The sequence below is a fragment of the Mauremys reevesii genome, linkage group 19, assembly GCF_016161935.1.
Source record: "Mauremys reevesii isolate NIE-2019 linkage group 19, ASM1616193v1, whole genome shotgun sequence".
Lineage (NCBI taxonomy): Eukaryota > Metazoa > Chordata > Testudines > Geoemydidae > Mauremys > Mauremys reevesii.
Genome location: NC_052641.1, coordinates 4,056,363 through 4,074,201, shown reverse-complemented (window position 1 = coordinate 4,074,201; position 17,839 = coordinate 4,056,363). Strand labels below are relative to the sequence as shown.

Here is a 17,839-nt window from a genome sequence, read left to right as displayed (position 1 = left end):
ACTTATCGACTGGCCCAGGGGATGTGTCCAAAGGCTGCCTTGTGGAGGGGGGGGGGGGAAGAGGCCCCTTTAAAGGTCACTCCCCTAGTATGGAGAATTATCCTTGGGGTCTAGAACCCAGTGCAGACTCCAGGGCTTCCCACGAGGTCCCCAGACAAACACTCCAAGCTCTGGGGGCAGCTTCTGAATCTTTATTTAGCAGGGAGAGGAGAAAACCCCTCGTGAAGCAGCGAGTCCAGCAGAGCCCAGACCACAAGTGCAGCAAGACAGAGCAAATCACCGCAGAGGAGGGGAGAAGGGTGAGGGACGAAGCAGCAGCCTGGATTTCTGGAACATTGACGCTTCTGCCATCAGTTGGAGCTGGAGGAGCTGCAGCTGATGGGTCCTTCTTAACTGCTGTAAGACAGTAACAGATGAAGACTGGTCATGGGATGGACAGGCAGGCGCAGAGCTGGCACCAGGGTTCGTTAGCCCAGCTGAGAAATCCCCAGGTGCTGGTTAGCTGAGACACTCACATCACAGGTGCAGTGGTGCCAATCCGCAGTCACCAGTGACCAGCACAGGCATTTTGGCCCTGGGGTCAATGGATCCCAATTACACCCCTCTGCCTTTGGCTATTTAAATCTGAAATTTCACAGTGTTGTAATTGCAGGGGTCCTGACCCAAAAGAGTCGTGGGGGGTCGCAAGATTATAGCAGCGAGGGTTGCGGTTTGCTACCCTGACTTCTGCGCCGCTGCTGGAGGCAGCGCTGCCTTCAGAGCTGGGCAGCTGGAGCTGAAGGCAGAGCCATGGCCAGCAGCGGTGCAGAAGTCAGCATGGCCTGGTGTGCTATTGCCACTGTTACTGCTGTGGTGCTGCCTGCAGAGCTGGGCCCTCAGTCAGCAGCCACCACTCTCTGGCCGTCCCACTCGGAAGGCAGCGCAGAAGTCAGGGTGGCAATACCGCGACTCCTCCTAAAATAACCTTGTGCCCCCCCTGAAACTCCCTTTTGGGTCAGAACCCCCAGTTTGAGAAACACTGGTCTCCCCCGCATGAAATCTGTATAGAACACAATAGACTCGATTTCATGGCGGGCGGGGACCAGATTTCATGGTCTGTGATGCATTTTTCATGGCCATGAATTTGGTAGGCCCTATCAATGGGCCTGGGAGGAGGGTGGCTAGGAAGTTTGGGCATTAGGGGCTTCCAAAATTATTCATCAGAACTGTTTCTGATGTAAAATTCAGCTTTTGATTAAACAAAATCCGCCCCCCCCCACCAAAAAAGCCTGCCTTTGTGTGGAAATTTCCACTTTTTGCATGAAAATCAAAACTTTCAATTCAGAAATGCTGACGCTGTGCCTCACGGGAGTTGTAGTCCAGGTGCCTCATGTACCTATTCTCCACTTTGAGCTGGGTACCCCTGCTGGTGGCGACTAGTGGGGAGAGATACAAAGGGGGTACAAGCCAAAGGGGGGGCACATGGCCTCACCATGTGACACCCCTACATGACTCCTCCCCACCCCACCCCCATCCTGGGGCCCCCATGCTTTCCCCATTCCGTCCCTTCCCCATCCCATGTTACTTGGTGTCCCCGCCAGGCAGCATGGGAGAGTGCAGCAGCCCGGCAGCATGGCCAGAAGAGGAAATGCTCTGGCCCTGCCTCTTCCCTTCCAGCTCGGCCCCGCTGGTTGCTGGCCCCTCCCCAGTGTTTGAGGAGGGTCGTGTGACCCTCCGGGCCTCTCCCACCCATCGCCCATGCTGGACTTCATCTCCCATGATGCACAGCCTCTCTTGACTGAGAGGAAAGACTGTGGTGCATCATGGGAGATGCAGACCAACCGGGGAGCCCAGGCTGTAGAATACAGTGGGGTCATGAGACACCCAAACTACAACTCCCATGAGACACTGCAGTGGCCTGTCAGAATGTTTTGCCAAAAATGTGCATTTTTCAGCAGAACATCTCCCTCCCTACCCCTGGCCCCTTTTCCACCCAGCTTGCCTGGGTGCCTCTGGCACAGAGAGAGCTGATGTAAAGTGAAGGCTCACTGATGGGCAGAGGACCAGCCCGTGTGCTTCTCAGTAACATGCATGGAGTTCTGCATGTGAAGCAGACCCTGTTCAGTGCAGAGACCAGCCCGAACCCACCGCAGGAACCCTGGCAGAGTAGCCAATCAACTCACCTGAGGGCCTTGACACATTCATCTGTCAAAAGAAAGAGAGAGGTGTGAGTGTTGCAGAATCACCCTGCAGCTTCCTGAGCCTCTAGTCAGCTAAGAAAAATATTGGAACTACCAAACTCCATAGGCAGAAGGACCCGAGCCCCGGCAGGTCACTGTTTTGTGAGCAGTGCAGCTGAATAGAGTCCAAGCCTGACAGTGCAGGTATAAATGAATTCGGTGCCCGGTGGCATTTACCTGACTTGGGGAGGACGACCAGCATGTCATCGGTGAGGCCCATGGGTGGGTAGAGCTCCTTGAATGTCTTCATGGCCTCGGGGTTCACCTCCTGGATTCTACCTGCATCCAGAGATCAGAATTAAAGCAAATCTCCCCAGCTCAACCCTTGTGAAAGCACATGACATGGTTCCTTTGCAGCTGGATGGACAAACCGAGGACTGATGAAATGATGACAGACCATATGCCAGGAGAGTGAGGGAATGAGACGGATGGAGAGGCAGTTGTGTGAATATAGGATCAGCTAGATGGTTGGAGAGAGGAATGTGTTCTGGACCCTTGAATAGTCGAAGCTTTGATGTACTGGACAGTGAAACCCTGCATGCTGGGCCATGCTGCCAACAAACAGACCTGTTACAGGATCTCCGTGGTTTCCAGCATTCACCCGGCAGTTAGTGAGAGCTGGCGCCACTGAAACATGGCTGTTGGTTAAAACTCTTCCCTTTGCTTGGGTTGTGTCAGCATGCCCTTGGGGTGTGGCAATGCCACTGTGCCCTCAGGACTGGCGCTCAGGAATCGTCTAGGGAAAGAGTTTGCTGGCACCAATGTTTACAAAACAGCAACTATTAGAAAATAGTCACAGGAACATTTCCAAGTTCCCTTCAGCCCAGAACAGAAATAAATCAGTGTGGCTGGTATCCAGTCGAAGCTAGCCAACATGGCTCCGTTCTCTATCTCCATACTCCCCCATCTAGCTAGCCCCATCACTTGAGGAGCTGAAGTCACCATAGGTGCTGGGTACCTTTCTGAATACTGAACACAACACACTGCTCATGCAAAAGGCAGACCAAGGACTCTCCATGGAAATGGTTCATCAGCCAATTTCAAGCAGCAAATACAGCTGGAAAACTCGTAAGCTGCTCATGGGTCACTTGTGACCAGAACTAAAGCTACCCCTGTCCCAAGGGTTTGGTCAGTTTGCTTCTCTCTGCTCAACAGCCACCTCTGCTCTAAACTAGCGGTTTTTGCTTGCCCCATGAGTGGGCCTTGGGGCAGGGTTCGCTGTCTGGTCCAGCCATTGCCCAAGGTCCGCGGAACAGGCTAATAGCCCCAGTGATGGGCAAACCCAGGTCTCCCAGCTGAGCTCACACGGTAAAATACACGGACGCCTCTGCAGGGGCCAGGGCTTTACTCAGACAGGCAACTTAGTGCAGATGCTTGAGTTGTGATGCTGGACAGAGAGGCCAGGAATCCTGCCTCGGCCAGGTGTCGGGGGACAGCTCAGCTGCTGGGAGCTTCACCAATCCCGCCTCAGCTCAGTGTTGTTTCCTCCTGCAGTGTGTGGGCCACGTCCCTGTCTCCCATCACCTACTGTAGAGCTGCAGGGTGGTGCTGCTCTTCCCGTCGTCGTCCTTGAAGGTGTACACGATGGCGTAGTTGGTGTAGTCCGTCGCCACCACACGCATGTCCTGCTTGCCCATCTCTGTAGACAGAAACCAGGTGATGGCCAGATACTGCAGTGTCAGATCCTCCCTTTCTTCCCCAGCTACCACCCAACAGCTGCGAGAGGGGCAGTGTGGCCTAGGGGAGAGAGCTGGACTGGGGCTCAGAAGACCTGGGTCTGCTGCTGGGCAAGTCTATGTGTGCCTCGGTTCCCCCATGTGTCAAAGAGGGATACTGATACCCACCTCCTCTGTAAAGCACTCTCAAACCTACTGCAGAAAACAGCCACATAAAGGCTAAATATTATTGGTGTGGGTGCTAGTGCTTTGCACATGGCTTTTTCCTGCGGTATTTTGGGTCAGAGCTTGGGCAATGGCTACGTGGGAGTATCCCCACATAGTCCCAATAAACCTCAAACCCCATGGGAACTCAGAGGGGGCACGTTCCACCGGCCAGCCCTGCCAGTGCCAGTTTGTCCCACCTCACCTGGGCTGGTTGGCATGTGCTGAAACCAAGGAGATCACAGTTGTGTCTTATGGCTGCTGCTCCCATTGGCTCAGGCCAACCTGATCCAAAAAGATCCTCTGGCCCTGCTGCTGCAAACGGCTAGACGGGCTTTGAACAGAAGCATGTGACCAGGTGTGCAGTTTGCCTGTGCAGGTGCTAGGACTGAAGGCACAGATCAGGGAACCTTCTGCAAATGGCTGGTTCTGGTCATTTGCCTTGGCACGGCTCTAATTTGCACACACGGTTGTGGTAACTGGGTGTGCAAGCTCAGCATGCAGTTGCACATACACCCTTTACACACTCAGTAATGACAACATGACTCATCTTGAGAACTTCACCTCTCGTCAGGTGATGGGTCCGGCTCAGATAAACAACACTGAGGCGATAACCACCAGCTGGAAGCAAAGGGGTTGCTGGGGCTGACGTCCCCAGCACTGGCATCTCTGGTGGGGAGGCAGAGCACGGAGGTGGGAGGGAGTCCTGTTGCTCACCTCTCTCTCAGGGTCAGCCATAGAGTCCTCATTGTGGCCCCTTCAAGGGGCGCTCCCCTGGATGCTGGGGAGCTCGGGCAGGATTGCTTCGCCCTACAGTATAGCTCCGCCATAGCTTCCCCTAAGGCAGTGCAGCTGCGTGTCATGCCCAAACCATGGCACCGGCTCCGGGCACCATTTGGCCCTTGGCAATTGACCCAGGAGCTCTTTGAAAATATATGACTGATAAGCAGCAAAGGCATGTGACTGAGCCATGAGCCCCCTGCCCCTGTGCTGGCCAGCGTGGAGCGCACCAGCCACCCAGGACGTACGCGAATTGGTGTAGTGACCCAGCTGCCCAGTCTTCTCAAAGACCAGCTCCACTTTCTTACATCCGTCTGGCCTGAAAAACAACAAATGACAAAACAAGCTCATGTTAAACCAGAATGTGAGACATCCAGACCACCTGGCATCACCTGGGTGAGGAGTGAGCCCCTCCTGACCTGGGGAGGGGACATGGCACCGCTGGGGGTGGGCATGAGCCTGTCCCAGCGGGGGAGGGGACATGGCACCGCTGGGGGTGGGCATGAGCCTGTCCCAGCGGGGGAGGGGACATGGCAGTGCTGGGGGTGGGCATGAGCCTGTCCCAGCGGGGAGGACATGGCAGTGCTGGGGGTGGCCATGAGCCTGTCCCAGCGGGGGAGGGGACATGGCAGTGCTGGGGGTGGGCATGAGCCTGTCCCAGCAGGGGGAGGGGACATGGCATCGCTGGGGGTGGGCATGAGCCTATCCCAGCGGGGGGAGGGGACATGGCATCGCTGGGGGTGGGCATGAGCCTGTCCCAGCGGGGGGAGGGGACATGGCACTGCTGGGGGTGGGCATGAGCCTGTCCCAGCGGGGGAGGGGACATGGCACCGCTGGGGGTGGGCATGAGCCTGTCCCCGCGGGGGGCGGGGACATGGCATCGCTGGGGGTGGGCATGAGCCTGTCCCAGCGGGGGAGGGGACAGGGCAGTGCTGGGGGTGGGCATGAGCCTGTCCCAGCGGGGGAGGGGACATGGCAGTGCTGGGGGTGGGCATGAGCCTGTCCCAGCAGGGGGAGGGGACATGGCATCGCTGGGGGTGGGCATGAGCCTATCCCAGCGGGGGGAGGGGACATGGCATCGCTGGGGGTGGGCATGAGCCTGTCCCAGGGGGGGAGGGGACATGGCATCGCTGGGGGTGGGCATGAGCCTGTCCCAGCGGGGGAGGGGACATGGCATCGCTGGGGGTGGGCATGAGACCATCCCGGATGTGGGGAGTGGATGTGGCATTGCTGGGGGGGATGTAAGCTTGTCCTAGCTGGGGGAGAGGACGTGGCGTTGCCAGGGTGGGTGGGTGGATGAGCCCGTCCTGACCAGAGGGGTGCAGGGAAATTTAGTGGAGATTTTCATTTGTGGAATTTTACTGTCCAAATTCCTGTTCGCTGGCAGAAGAATCCCGCTGTGGCCATGTCCCATGGGAACTGGTGGTACACACAGGGCTGGTGCAACCATTTAGGTGACCTAGGCGGTCGCCTAGGACGCAGGCATTTGGGGGGCGCCATTTTCTTCGGCAGCAACCGCGGCAGCCGGCATTTAGGCAGAGGGAGCTGGGTAGGGGAGCGCGGGGAGGGCTGCCTGCAGCAAGGGGAGGGGGGCAGCACACAGGGGAAATCCCCACCCCAGCTCACCCTTGCCCCGCCTCCTCCCCGAGCACACCGTGGCTCCTTCACTTCTCCTGCCTCCCAGGCTTGCAGCGCCTAAGCTGATTGGCGCTCATGTGCGGAGCAGGGGTGAGATGGAGCAGGGGGGTGCCTCAGGGTGGGAGGTGGGGAGCTGCCGTAAGGGGGGTGCCTCAGGGCGGAGTGGGGGAGCTGCCGCGGGGGGGGGGCACCTCAGGGCAGGGGTGTGGGGTGGGGAGGGCGCAAGGTGGAAGTTTTGCCTAGGGCGCGAAATATCCTTGCACCGGCCCTGGGTACACATGGAGTGACCCATGGTGCCCAGTGAGGAGAGCACATGGTAACTTCAGCACCACAGTCCTCTGCCATGGAGCTAGAAAGCAGGGTTCTCAAACTGCACCGCAACCTCCTTCTTACAGCAAAGTTACTATATGACGGGGGGTGGGGAGGGGGCATGGGGCGGGCAGAGCCCAAGCCCCGTCGCCCCAGGTGGGGAGAGAAGGGGCCACAGATCGAGCCCCGTCGCCCCAGGTGAGGGCTCAACTCAGGCTTCAACTTCAGCCCCGGGTCCCAGCAAGTCTAATGCTGGCCCTGGTGACCCCATTAAAATGAAGTCATGACTTTGGGGTCCCCACCCACAGTTTGGGAACTGCTGAGCTAGAAGAAATGCTCTGCAGATGCTGCCAACCACTGTAGTTACTGGGCATGGCCAGTAGGAGGAGACAGGCAGGCCCAGGCCAGGCCAGCATGCTAAGATCACTTACAAGGGGTAGCCAATTTTGAAATGCAGATTGTCCTCTGGCGTGACGGTAACGATGGCTGCAGATGTCTTCATCAAGTCCTTCATTTTCTGGAAGATTGGGCAGTTCGACACCGCTGCCATGATGTGCCACATCCCTGAGAACTGCAGCATAGTGTTCTGGATGAGAGCTTGGAAAAGAGATCGCCACCCCGTCCTGCCAGCCGCAGCCCTCAGCTCAGTGTGCTGGACCAGCCGGGAGCCTGTGCCCAGGAACGGCACCCAGAACCTTACTGCTGTTTGTTACTCATTGTGACAGCTCTTATCTTCCAAAGCACAATACACAGGTCAGCTGCAGCATCCCTGCGACACTCTGCACCCCATACCCACCACAGTGATAGGATTATGATATAATTATGATGCATCTTCTACAAAACATGTCATGGGAGGTGTCAATGGAAAAGTTATGGTTTGCTGAATATGATTATCCTATTTGCATGTATCATTTTTGTATCTGAAGTTATGAATATTGACTATGCACCTGTATTTCAAGTGTTTGCTCCTGGGTAACAGACACAAAGTACAGGTTTCAGAGGAGTAGCCGTGTTAATCTGTATCAGCAAAAACAATGAGGGGTCCTTGTGGCACCTTAGAGACTAACAAATTTATTTGGGCTTAAGCTTTTGTGGGTAAAAACCCACTTCATCAGATGCATAGAGTGGAAAATATAGTAGGCAGGTATAAATGCACAGCACATGAAAAGATGGGAGTTGCCTTACCAAGTGGGGGGGTCAGTGCTAATGAGCCAATTCAATTAAGGTGGAAGTGGCCTATTCTCGACAGTTGCCAAGAAGGGTGAATATCAAGGGAGGGAAAATCACTTTTGTAGTGCTAATGAGGCCAATGCAACCAAGGTGGCCCATTTCAAACAGCTGACAAGAAGATGTGAGTATCAGCAGAGGGAAATTAGTTTTTGTAGTGACCCATCCACTCCTAGTCTTTATTCAGGCCTAATTTGATGGTGTCCAGTTTGCAAATTAATTCCAGTTCTGCAGTTTCTCGTTGGATTTTGAAGTTTTTTTTGTTGAAGAATTGCCACTTTTAGGTCTGTAATTGAGTGTCTGGGGAGACTGAAGTGTTCTCCTACTGGTTTTTGAATGTTAGAATTTAGTTAGTTTGTTATATGCTCGGTGACAAGCCTTGGCTTTGGTTAGAGATCTGGGGTGCAATTGACCTGGGGTGAGTGACTGGTCCTTTGGGTCTGGGCGTAGCTGCCTATTGTTGTGAACTTTGGTGTAAGGGACTATCTGACAAAGGCAAGCTAGACCAGCGTGCCCAAGGGGACTGTCTGACTCCGTGCTGCAGCAGTTATAGTGCCTGAGCAGTTCACACTTGATATTTGGTGAGTGAAATCTAATCATAGAACATACACCCAGGCTGGGGTTTGTGCCCTGCTTCTAACCAGTCTGCCCTAGGCTGGCACCCATGGGCATGGGCAGGAGCCACTCCAGCTGGCTTGGCAGTGCTGTTTGGGAGGGAGGCCAGAGGTGAATTAGAGCCTCGGCTGTGTGCTGGCGCTTTGCACAGGGGTGCAGGGCAGCAGCTCCCCCAAGGCATGCAAGTGCTGGGGCCCAGCCTGGGAGCTCAGTTACTCTATAGGCAGGGCCGGCTCTAGGCACCAGCAAACCAAGCGCGTGCTTGGGGTGGCACATTTCCAGGGGCGGCATTCCAGCCATCCTTTATTTTATTTTTTTTTAATTCCAGTGGCAAAAGCCTAGAGCCGGCCCTGGCAGCAGCAGCGCGTCGTGCATGGGGGGGCCCTGGGGCCGCTGCGGTTCGCGCCGTGGGGGAGCAGCGCCCACACCTTGTGGCTGGGCCGGGCAGGCTCTGAGACGGGGACACTCGGGCTGGGGGCTGCCCCGTGGGCACACGGAGCCGCCTGCAGGTACCGCAGGGCGGCCACCCCCCCAGCACCGCAGCCGGGGCTGGGCGAAGCGGACTGAGCCGCCCAGGGACTGCAGCAGGGCGGCCAGAAGCATCAGCATCAGCGGGGCCATAGAGGACGGAGCACTGCCGTGCGGGGCTCACTCCCGTTCTCCGGGGCTCTGCTCCCTCTGGGGCTACCCTGGCCCAGCTCCTCAGCCCCCTGCTGGGGCGGTCTCCTGGCTCTGCCCTCCCGGGTCCCAGCTGGTCCTGGAGGCGGGAGCCCTGGCTGGAGGAGTCCTGCTGCTTACCCCGACCCTGCCAGCGCCGGACCGGCTGGAGGTGAGGGGGGAGCCCAGGGCAGGGGCGGCAGGGGGTGCGGGTGGGATGGGGTGGGGAACCCAGAGCTGGAGCGTCAGGGGTGGGGTAGCCCAGGGCAGGGGCGGCAGGGGGTGCGGGTGGGATAGGGTGGGGAGCCCAGGGCAGGGGTGGCAGGGGTGCGGGTGGGATGGGGTGGGGAGCCCAGGGCAGGGGCGGCAGGGGGTGCGGGTGGGGAGCCCAGGGCTGGGGCAGCAGGGGTGCGGGTGGGATGGGGGGAGCCCAGGGCTGGGGCGGCAGGGGGTGCGGGTGGGATGGGGTGGGGACCCCAGGGCTGGGGTGGCAGGGGTGCGGGTGGGATGGGGTGGGGAGCCCAGGGCAGGGGCGGCAGGGGTGCAGGTGGGATGGGGTGGGGAGAGCCCATGGCAGGGGCAGCAGGGAGTGCGGGTGGGATGGGGTGGGGAGCCCATGGCAGGGGCGGCAGGGGTGCAGGTGGGATGGGGTGGGGAGCCCAGGGCAGGGGCGGCAGGGAGTGCAGGTGGGATGGGGTGGGAGAGCCCATGGCAGGGGCAGCAGGGGTGCGGGTGGGATGGGGTGGGGAGCCCAGGGCAGGGGCGGCCGGGGGTGTGGGTGGGGTAAGAGCCCAGGGCTGGGGTGGGCGGCAGCCAAAATTGTTTTTGCTTGGGGCTGCAAGCAAACCAGAGCCGGCCCTGTCTACAGGACTCAGCCGAGTGACAGTGCAGGTGCCAGCGGAGAGCAGGGTCTGGCCAAGGACTCTACAAAGCACAGTCAGAGGCTCCGACTCAAGCTAGCATCCCTAGTAAACCAGCTGGCTCGGGGTGAGCCATCCACTCCCACAAGTGGGCTGACCTGCGAGGCGGCAGCTCCGGAGAGCCCCAGCTATTCTCTGCTCTTTTGCTCAAATCCCCCCCTTATTTGGGAAGCGAAGCTGGAAGGAGTGTGAAGCCTCCCCGTGGGTGAGGCCCACCAGGGGTATCCCCCTGCAGCTGCTGGGTCTGACCACTGGGGAGATGGACCAGCCCACTCTCCACAGTCCTCAGACTTCCAGGGACAACTACACTGGCGCAGACTCGAACCCCTGCCCCAGAGGCGAAAGGCCTCACACCCTACTGGGCTACAACCAGGCCTTGGCTGCGTCACTCCTCTCCCTGAAGCATTTTGCCCCCTGCTTAAGTGGTGCAGAAAGAAGCTTTAATGTTTGATTGAGAAGAAGCGCGAGGACACAAGAGCTGGAGCAGCTGCTCCCTCCGAGTTTGCTGGGCCAGGGGTGGGTTGGGGTTCAGTGTGTATCAACTCACCCTTTACGGGGCTCGCACAGGAGGAAGGGGAGACCTTGCCTGGGGGGAGGGAGGGGCTGGACACTGCCTGGGTGTGTCTCTATCCTCCCCCCAGCTCCAGAGAGTCGAGGCAGCATCATACTGGGGCAATGTGTTCTCCTAATGGTGCCCCTGGAGAGCCAGGCTTGGAATGGACTAGCCCTGCTGGTGCCCAGCCCTGCCCTGCCCTGCCCTGGCAGAGTTGGGGGGTGGGACAGGAACAACAGGAGGCCAAATCCAGAGATCCGTACTAAGTTTTTACTCAGTGCTTGCCTGGGAAAGAGACTGCAATCAAAGGGGTTTGCCTGGAGTCAAGAGCTCAGGATTTGGCCCATGGGCAAAGCTGCAGGAGCCCCCAGGATTGGAGTGGCATGGAGCTGCATGCCCAGAGCACCCGGGGGAGCTTGCCTGGGCCAGCAGGGAGGTGCTGCCGATCAGGCTTGGGGCTGTGGGAGGAGGGACTGGAGGTCCCAGGCTGCAACAGCAGAGGTGCTGCAGGCCATTACTGAGGTATCTTGGCGGAGCAGCCTGTGAGCCCAGACTGCCTGGGGAAGCCTGCTCCATGGCTCTTTGCCTATCCCAGTCACAGAAGAGGGAGCCCCTCGCAGCGTGAGAGTGAACATTCACTCTGCCACCAAGGCCTGTTGGGTGTTACCTTGGCAGCATCGAAGTCTGGCTGCACGGGGACCTCAGCCCGGGCCTGGAATGCACCGAGCAGAGCCAGCGTAAGGCTCAGCAGCATGGCCGTCATCTTCACGACTGTCCCCTCACTTCTCTGCATGGACGGCGAACCTGGGGAGTACTGGAAGGTATGCGCCAGCTCCCAGGGGGCACCGGACTTTATATCCCTCTGCAAAGGGCCCACCGGGAGCCAGGGCGCCAGCCACAATTAACCACCCAGCCCAGCCCACCCTTTACATAACAGGTTGTGCAACAGCAGCGTGAGATAACAATTGGGGGTATCAGGTGACAGCATTAGCTGGTTTGTCTAATTGCTGAGCCACGGCTGAAAAACGTGTTCTCCGAGAGCCCCAGTGAAGAAAAGGCTCGTTAGCTCCTGAGCTAGCAGGTTGGACAGCGGAGCATTAGGATTCTGAGTTGGCTTAAGTCCCACTGAAATAGGAAGCAACACAGAACCCTTTGTCTCCAGGTGTGTATGTGTAAATCAGTCTCTGTTGTTCCCCTTCTCGGAGCAGACAGAGCTGGTCACTCAGTCAGACTCGGTCACTTGATAGCACTGGGGTTAGCCTGGACCCTCAGCAGCTAGAATGGAACCTCCGACCTCTAGGCTCTACAAGCTTCACTCTGCACTGCCTGAGCTAAAAGACTCTGCTCTCATAGCCAAAGCCGTAGCGAGCTCCAACCTTATATGGCCCAATCGCCAGTAGAGGGAACACTCTGAGTAGGCTGTATTTGCATCCCCAGGGCATGGGCTTCCAGCTGGCTGCCCAGCCAGCACGTCCATGGGCAGGACCCCCATCTGTTTGAAGTGAGCGTCACGGGAGGTAACTTCGAGTTCACTGAGTCACTGTTAGCACTGGGCACTCTGTGCCATCTGTGTGGCCAGCCCCAGACATTCAAAAATCACAACTCAGGGCTCCCAGAACCATGGGAGCAGCTTAACAATCATAAGATGTTTTGAAAGCAGTAACCGCTGGGCTCTTTTCCTTTGCCTTCCAGGCTTGGGACCTTTGTGGGAGCACTCACATCACAGTTACAAGCATTTCACTGCCAGAGGGCTCAAAACGTGCTGGTTTTTTTACTGAAAGCGAGAGTTTCCTGTAATTCCCTCATTCCAGGATTTGGGGCTTGAAAAAAGACACTAAAAATCATGAGACCTCTTGATAAGATAAGCAGAGCTGGCAAGGGAAGAATATGCTGCCTGAGCTCCCCAATGCACAGCTATGCACCCAGCTAGCAAACATAAATCAGGCCTGCAGGCACTAGCAGGGCATTCCCGGCCTGCCCAGAGGATTCAGGGGGCCTGGGGCAAAGCAATTTCGGGGGCCCCTTTCATAAAAAAAAGTTGCAATACTATAGAATACCGTATTCTCATGGGGGCCCCTGCGGGGCCCGGGGCCTGGGGCCATTTGCCCCCCCCCCGTCCCCTGGGTAGCTCTGGGCATTCCCGGCCTGCCCAGTAAAAATTTGCAAACTCAGAGTGGGCTGAGATCTGCCCAACAAATAACTCTCACTTGATTATGAGCCCAGCTCTAGCCCTGGTTGGGGACTTAGCTGTTCTCCCCAACATTTAAGGGGAACCAAGAGGCAGCAGCTGGCAGGGTGATGACAGCGGAGGAGGCAAGGAACGTGCCAGTGCCCAGGAGAGCAGGTGGAATCCCTGCAGGGAGCCTGTGCTGCTGGCAAACCAGGTGCCAATTTATGCCAAGGTCCCCATGCCTTACTTGGAAATTGACAAATGCCTAGCTGGACTGAGTCAGGCTCATCTGTGTGCAGGGCCGTCCTTAGACATTTTGGTGCCCTATGCAGCTGGCCTCAGGCCTCCATGTGGGGGCAGGAGCAGGCTTGGTGAATGGGGGGAATCAGCCACCAGCACTCACCAGCAGCACGGCTGGGAGCCAGCATAGCGTAGCGGGCTGGGGCTGGGTCACTCCACTTCCCGCCACCCGGTGAGTGCAGAGTGGGCTCGACCCCTGCTGCAGTCCCCTAGGATGTTGCTCAGTGGGTGTGGAGCAGGGGCGAGGGCTTTGGGGAAGGGGTGGAGGGGGGCAGGAGATTGGGCTGGCCGCTGGAGCAGCATGCAGCTGTGTAGGGCACCAGGAAATCTGGGGCAATTTGGTGCCCCTAATTTCCTGGTGCCCAACGCAGCAGTGTACTTTGTGTATGGGTAAGGACGGCCCTGTCTGTGTGTTAATATTGTTAAAATAGGTATTACCAATATAAAAACCAAGCTGTGTGTTTAGTCTTTATTGGGTGCTTGTGAGTTGCTGCCAGCATTAATCTCATTTCTAACATCTGTGTCCTGTGCTGTGAGGTAATATTTGAGCATTTGTGGTAGAAGCCTCTGTAGTGGTGGAAAGCACCAGACAGGAGAGACATTAATTAGTGTGAAATGCTGACCTACAACAGAAGGTGCAGAGAAGACCCGTCAATACCAGAGAAACTGTTATGGAACATCAGAGCATAAAAGACTTTGTTGATTGCTTTCCCCATGAAGAGGAGACGTGGAAGTGACTTCCTCCCAACAGCTGAGCTGGAAGTTCAGAGAAGAGAGAAAGGGAATAAAAATCCCTGACAAGGAGAAATCGTATCTCTGTGCTGCTTGGACTCTCGAGGGCAAGGTTTTCCTGGCATAAGTAAGAGCTCCCCAGTGTTTAGCCTGGATTAGCCCTAAGGGACATATAAAGCTTGCTTATTACAGAAGCTTCTATTATCTTTTGAAACTTAACATTGTAACTCCTGTGTGTCTGTATGTTTCCCCGCTTTAACTTTGTAAATAACTTTCATTTCCTTGTCCTAGTTAATACATTTTTAAATCATTTCTTACAGGACTGGCTATAAGTGTTGTCTTTGATGTGAGATCCAAGGTGCAAGTGTTCTGGGGTAAGTAGCTGGGACTGGAAGTAAGCTGAATATTGTTGTTGGTTTTAGTGTAAGGGCCCATCTATCACAAAGGCAGGCTCCCCTGGGGGGTGCGACAGATCGGAGTAACCGAGGGGATGGTCTGTGGCTCCACGCTACGGCTGTTGTAGTGCCTGAGGAGTTTACACTTAAGAGATGGTTGGTAAAAAACTAAGTATAGAACTCGCAACCAGTTTGGGGTTTGTGCCCAGCCGCCTGCCCTCAGGTAGGTTCTCGCTCGTGAGCCACGATGACAGAGCCCTCTGCCGAGAACGGAGGGTTGGGGGCCACGGTCTCTCAGGCCAAAGAGGAATTTCTATTTCACTGGAGTGGGAGGGGAGAAAACACACTTCACAGCTAGTGGGGAAGCTGCCATTTCAATGAGAGGAGCTTTCGCACCTGGCTTCTGATTCCCTGCATGCCAGCAACTGCAGAGCTGCAAATGGCTAAGTGCCTTTCCGAGGTCTCCCAGCTGTGCTCTCGCCCACTAACCCGAGCTCTGATCCAGCGACACAGCCCCACAGCAAAGAGCTCGCGCTGGCTGGGGCCACACTTACTACCTGTCTGCAAAGGTTGAATCTTGGTTTAAGCATCTAGAGCCCAGAGCTGTCCTAGGAGGCAGGTCCATCTGGGCCTGGCAGTGCTTTCCCGACCCTCTCTCTGACATTGTCCTGATTTTGCTGTTTTTATCCTTTGATGGTAGATCAGGCCAGTTTCTGCCTCCTTTCAATGCTTGCCACTGCCAGTGACTGCAATGGTGCTGAGTCCACCTATGCTGAGGCTGAATTTGGCCCATTCTGTTCCACTGTCACTGAAACAAAATCCTGTCCCCCACCCCCACCCCCAGTGAACCCTTGGCTCAGCTTGGAACCGCTCTGGGCGGCGGTCCCATATGCAGAGATCTATGCGCCTCAGGAGGCAGTGCCAGCCAAAGCGCCATTTCATCACCAGATGGAGTCGCAGAGAAACACAAGAACACTGGGTAGCCCATTGAGTACGGAGCTGCCTGAAATGGCCACAGTCCTGTGGGCTGTGCCGCACCCCTGGCGTGCCCCCTACACCAAGGCATGCGAGGTAGCCCTCAGAGCCTGCACCACGGGACTTCTTCACCCCACACAAAGTGGGGCTCTCGGGGCCCCTTGACCTGGCGTAAGGGGCTGGCAGAGGGGTGAGGGTCTCACCCATGGGCTTTAGGAAAGCCAAGGGGATGCGAGACTCACCAGCTCATTCTGTTAAAGAAACAAGGGGCATGGCCAAGCTGAGAGTAGCTGGAAAACCCCCATCCGTATTTCCAAGGCAGCGCTGGGATTGCTGAGGAAAGGCTCCTGCAGTGAGGAAAGCACGGCCCTGCCTCCCCAGGGTGGGGGGAGGAGATTGTGAGGCACCCGATGCCATGGTGAGGGGCCCCTAGAAGTGTCCAGCGCCCTGGCATTCACCAGTGGGTCTCAGCATCCATTGTGAACACAGGAGGCTCTGAGGTCAGGCCAGGCCTAGGGCTGATCTGACCATCCTTCTCCCTGTCACACGCAGGGCCACGTGTTCAGCTTTGTCTCAGCTGCCCTGTCTCTGCTGGCGTCTGCTAGAGAACTGGATTGTGCGGGCTGGGCGATAGAAGGGGGTTGTGCAGGATACACCTGCACTCAAACCATTTTCAGTGCCACGTCAAGGGTAGTGGTATCAACAGGTCAGTGTCGTCGTGGAAACAGGGCTTCTGAGGCAGGTGCTGTGCTGGTGTTTGCCATCTTGGCTGCCACACCAAGGATTGAACTGGGGACTTCTTGAGTGCCTACAGCTTGAGCTAAGAAGCCAACTGGCCATAGCAGGAGTTGGAACAGCTCCCAGGGGACCTGCGAATGTCCACCAGTGAGTTACAAGATCACAGCTGCTGCCACCATACGCCCATGGGACAGACTGGGGGGGGGGGCTGCGAAACCCAGAACTCTCCCCATTCCTCAGAGAGAAGGGTTAGGCTAGATTAGACTGGAAACTAATCCCGACTTGTATCTAAACCACCACCTCAGGCCAGCTCTCTGCCCCAGGCCACATCTCCGGCGAGCTACATCCAGCTCATCTATTCACTCCATGGCATAGACAATGTTCTGCGACCCACAGCCGCACCCCCAAGGCTGGGAGATCGAGAGCTAAGCCAGGCCCGGGCAGCACGTGAGTGGGAGACAGGCAAAGGCGACCCAGGCTGCAATCAGAAGTGATGCCGGTGCCTCAGTATTCTTCTCTCCAAGTCCATACTGAACCAGTGCAGAGGCTGTCACCACTTCTAGCCGGTGTAGGAAATCAAGCAAAGGGATTGTGTCACTTACCCCACTCCTCCTGGAGCATCAAGGGAAAGGTGCATTGTTAACATTCTGGCTCAGCTGGTGCACACTGCTGCCTGCTACCCCAGCAGTGGCTGTGGTTCTGGGCTGTGTGGCCAACCAGCTTTCAACCCCTTTCCCAAACCCAGGGCATCTTTGGATGAACAGTGTTTCATAAATGGTGGCCTGCTGACTCAGGCACAGGACTAGGCGGTGGGAGGCTTGGATTCTATTCCCAGCTGTGCTATAGATGCCATGGGTGACCTGGAGTGAGTCATTTCACCTCTCCGTGCCTCAGTTTCCCATCTAATGAAATGAGGATGATGACACCTACCCTACTGGGTAAGGTGCTTTGAGCCCCTTGGATGGAACCATGCGGTGTAAGTGCCAAGTCCCCCGCCCTCCCGCGCCCAGGGAAGAGCTCTGTGTTGAGTTAGTCCCTGCGAGAAGGGAGACCTAGTCCCAATCACCCTTTGCACTGCAGGGCCAATACAAGCCTGTTCCTGGGGGGTGAAGTCTGGCAACTGCCAGGCTCCACCTCACATGCATCCGACGAGGTGGGGATTCACCCACGAAAGCTCATGCTCCAATACGTCTGTTAGTCTATAAGGTGCCACAGGACTCTCTGTTGCTCTCTAAAGAGAGGTGTCCCTCAAGACCCTTCCTGACGAGGCGCGTAGAGCAGGGAGTCTGTGGTGGAGGGAGGCTTCAAACCCCAGGCTCATAGTTTGCAGGCCAACACCCCAAGCCTGGACCATCCTTTCTCCCTGAAGGGAGGAAGGAAGAGGATTTCAAAGCTGCAGGGTTTGGTCTCAGCACAGGGATACGGAACACGGGCTGTTGATCAGCTTGCAATGTGGAAGCTAAGCTCATGCCATGTGGAGAAAAGATTATCCCTGCATTGCTGTCCAGTTCCTTTGGCTGGTGATGGGCAAAGCTCACAGGTCTGAGTAAGCAGGACATTGGTCACAGCTGGGACCATCTGTGAGATGGACACCTCCTCACTAGGACTGGCCTGAGACCCAGCCAGGCTGCTGACCAGTCATCCCACAGGAAGGAGTGGAAGCAACAGGAACACTGACAGCCAAACTCTTCCCCAGCGAGGCACTGCTGGAGGCTTCTGTAGACCTCACTG

At 56.7% G+C, this 17,839-nt stretch overlaps 1 protein-coding gene across 1 annotated transcript; it reads right to left on the bottom strand.

Annotated features, from left to right (window-relative positions):
* Positions 1-239: 239 nt before the first annotated feature.
* LCN15 (lipocalin 15) lies at positions 240-16,733 on the bottom strand. Its single transcript, XM_039507033.1, has 8 exons — positions 16,711-16,733; positions 11,466-11,602; positions 7,258-7,397; positions 5,128-5,198; positions 3,748-3,858; positions 2,397-2,498; positions 2,163-2,184; positions 240-396 (listed from the first exon to the last, which is right to left on the bottom strand). The coding sequence occupies exons 1-8, from the start codon at positions 16,727-16,729 to the stop codon at positions 390-392; spliced, it is 609 nt and encodes a 202-aa protein (XP_039362967.1). The 5' UTR covers positions 16,730-16,733; the 3' UTR covers positions 240-389.
* Between the last annotated feature and the right edge of the window lie 1,106 nt (positions 16,734-17,839).

What these genes read in the sequence shown, in the direction of transcription:
- LCN15 (XM_039507033.1), bottom strand. An exon ending in GGGTCACTACACCAATTCGC is followed by an intron (nt 3,859 to 5,127) that starts GTACGTCCTGGG and finishes TTCTGTCTACAG; the next exon opens with AGATGGGCAAGCAGGACATG. An exon ending in GGTCGTCCTCCCCAAGTCAG is followed by an intron (nt 2,185 to 2,396) that starts GTAAATGCCACC and finishes TTCTTTTGACAG; the next exon opens with ATGAATGTGTCAAGGCCCTC.